This window comes from Phaseolus vulgaris, chromosome 7, assembly GCF_051622355.1.
Source record: "Phaseolus vulgaris cultivar YP4 chromosome 7, ASM5162235v1, whole genome shotgun sequence".
In the NCBI taxonomy this organism is placed as follows: domain Eukaryota; kingdom Viridiplantae; phylum Streptophyta; class Magnoliopsida; order Fabales; family Fabaceae; genus Phaseolus; species Phaseolus vulgaris.
In genome coordinates this window covers 49,896,652-49,899,941 of record NC_143504.1, presented here as the reverse complement: position 1 = coordinate 49,899,941, position 3,290 = coordinate 49,896,652, and the positions used below count along the sequence as shown (strand labels likewise).

Below are 3,290 nucleotides of genomic sequence, written 5' to 3'. Positions count from 1 at the left end.
ATTTTAAGATCATGATAATCAAATTTATATTTTTGTAAACAAATTTTGAATGATAATTGTTTTGATACAAATGAAGTAAGTACACAATATTTCCACATTATCCAACTGAATATCCATTTATTCCTAATACAAGTTATTTTAATTTTAAAGATTTTAAAACCTTTTTATTAGTTTTAGATTTAATCCTTCATTTTAAACTTTACTTTTTTTTTGTTTTTAATTGTTATTTTCGCAAAACAGAAACACTATGGTATAAGTTAGAGAGAATTGAGTACCAAAGGAAATGATTTAACAAGTCCACAAATAAAAATTCTGCTAAAGCATTTCATATTATAAAAACGTACATCTTGATCACGTTACAAAAGTAAGATATTGAAAACTAGTTATTCATCTAAGAAAAAAGGATCAAGATTCAGCGTCCTCTAGCAACATAAGCAGCTAAGGCAGCAGCAAAAATTGTAGTTGCAGAGGATATCACAGTCCACATGTTCTTACTTTTGTGTGCTCCCGCCACAGACTTGTTCAATGAAACCACTTTCTGCTTCATTTCATCCAACATCTCCTCTTTGCTTTCAAATGCCTTCTTTATTCTTTCCACTTCTCCAACAGCTATTTCTTCCATTTCTTCAACATTATTCTCACACCACACCACTTCCTCTTCTCTAACCTTCTGTTGAGACACCAGTGTAGCAGTATTCTTCAACAGTGTCAGGGCCTTGTTCCAATTATTGCACCAAACTTCAATCTTAGCACTCAAATCCTCAACCTCCTTTCTTGCCTCCACAAGCTTACTCTGCAATTCATCATTTTCCTTTCTCAAATCACTCACATTGCCCTCCAGCTTCTTTTCATTCTCAACCATCTTATCTCTATCACTTCTCACTTGTCCCAAATCAGCATCTCTTTTCTTACCCATTTCCTTCAATTCTGCAATAAGCAACTCTAACTTCTCCACTTTATTCTTCTCCTCATCAAACACTTTCTTCATGTTTTCCTTCTCGACCCTCCCTTCTTCCACAGCACTCTTATAACTCTTAACTTGAGAAAGCAACTGCTTATTTTCCTCTTCAAACTCCATGCAAGACTTTTTCAATTCATTGATTTTTCCTCTCAAGTCCACAATTTCACTTTCAAGATCAGCCTTCACCTTCTCTATTTCACCTTTAACTCTAACAGCTTCATCAATCTCGTGCTGCTTATCCTCCAACTCCTTCAAAGCCACATTCAAACTCTTACGAACACCGTCATTATCCTCAGTTAATCTCTCAACAATCTTTTCAGTGTCCTTCTTCTGCTCGAGCAAGGAACTGATCTCCCTCGCCATCTCCTCCACCCTCTGCGTCGCAAGACCAAGTTTAGCGTCCACATTGACAAACTCGACACGCATGCACTCCTCTTGAATCGTCCAAGACTCGTTGACTCGTGTCAGCTCCTGTTCAAGAGCACCAATTTTCTGCTCATGATTTTTGCATAGCTTTGCAAACTCATCCTTCTCCCTTGTCACCGCTTCAATATCCTTCTTCAACGATTCAATGGACGCAAGTGATAATCGAGAACTCTTCAGCGCTGAATCTAGCTCCGCTTTCAACTCCGCAGAACTCCTCAGCGCTGAATCTCGCTCCGTTTTCAACTGCGCAGAACTCTTCAGTGCTGAATCTCGCTCTGTTTTCAATTCCGCAGAACTCTTCAGCGCTGTATCTCGTTCCGTTTTCAACTGCGCAGAACTCTTCAGTGCTGAATCTCGCTCTGTTTTCAATTCCGCAGAATTCTTCAGCGCTGTATCTCGCTCCGTTTTCAACTGCGCAGAACTCTTCAGTGCTGAATCTCGCTCTGTTTTCAATTCCGCAGAACTCTTCAGCGCTGTATCTCGCTCCGTTTTCAACTGCGCAGAACTCTTCAGTGCCGAATCTCGCTCTGTTTTCAATTCCGCAGAACTCTTCAGCGCTGTATCTCGCGCCGTTTTCAAATCCGCAATGTCTCTCTCTTTCTGCAACAACAGCCTTTCACCATCCAACCTAATCTTCTCCGCTTCTCCTCGAAGCTTCCCCTCTCTGTCTACACTCTCCTTCAACCGTTTCGTCTCGTAAACGAGTCCGTCTCTCTCTTTCGCGAGAGCACCGGTCTCGTTCCGGAGACGCGCAGCGAGGCCTTTGAGTTCACGATTGAGACCTTCAACCTCGCCTTCCTTCTCTCCAAGGAGTGTGTCGAAGCAGATGTTCATCTCCTTGACCTGGCTGTCGACGAAAGCCGAAGTGACAGCGTTTTCAATGTGGAAGGCAGCGAGGTTGTCGTGATAGGTAACGGCGGAGCGGTGGAGCTCGGACTGGAGAGAGTCAATCTGGTGACGGCACTGAGCGGTCTCCTTGAGAAGGACGCCATTGAGGTTTTTGAGGTTCTGAATCTTCTGCAGAGAGGAATCATCAGTTACGGTAGCCATTGGCATGGTTTGTGTTTCGATTTGGGATTGTTTGGCTTCTTGAGAATGAGATGAAGACATTTTCTTTTTGGCCATATTGAAATGAAGAAAAGGGGTTATCTAGGGTTTTGTTTTGTTATCTTGTTACGGCAGAGTATGTGGAAGGGAAGGTGTGGTGCTAGAAGGATATATATATATATATAGTGTGGTTTCAAACAATACCACAGAACTGAGGTTGAAGGATAGATAGATTATGTCTGTTGCCTTTCCGAATTCAAATTTTGGGCCCAACCCTTCTCTCTATTTTTTCAAACTCCCAACGCTTCTAACCATTCGCTTCCCCACACTTTTTTTTTTCTTTCAAAAAATCTATATACAAAAAATTAAAATTAAAACTTTTTTTTTACTTTTATTATAATTTTTATTAGTCATCCTACAATATTAAAAATATTTATTATTTCAAAATATAAAATATATTTAATGTGAGAAGTTAGAGATGGTAAACGTGATGGATTTATTTTTATTAATCATTCAATCCCAACACCCTTCCACTGTTCCTTTTAACCATCAACTTTATTATGATTTTGATGTGAAAATGGAAAAAGATAAATAAAAAATTTATTGTATTTATTAATTTATATAAAAGATCCTTAATTATCATATGGAAAGGTCTTGGCTCATGCTATTTTTTTAGAAATAATTATTAATCTTTCCGTGCTTTGGTAAAATATTTATATTTTTATATTACAATATATGTAAACTTATCAAAATTAAGTGAATAGTAGGTATATAAATAATAAAAGAGTAATTAATATTATCATAAAAGTCCAACCGTTAGAAAGAGTAGTCTTAAAGCTTTTAAAATTGATTTAAA

At 38.2% G+C, this 3,290-nt stretch overlaps 1 protein-coding gene across 1 annotated transcript; it reads right to left on the bottom strand.

The window, feature by feature from the left end:
• Window positions 1-287: 287 nt before the first annotated feature.
• Window positions 288-2,694, bottom strand: LOC137829865 (Prefoldin chaperone subunit family protein). The gene has a single exon (XM_068636832.2). The coding sequence runs from the start codon at window positions 2,510-2,512 to the stop codon at window positions 413-415; it is 2,100 nt and encodes a 699-aa protein (XP_068492933.2). The 5' UTR covers window positions 2,513-2,694; the 3' UTR covers window positions 288-412.
• Window positions 2,695-3,290: the final 596 nt, after the last annotated feature.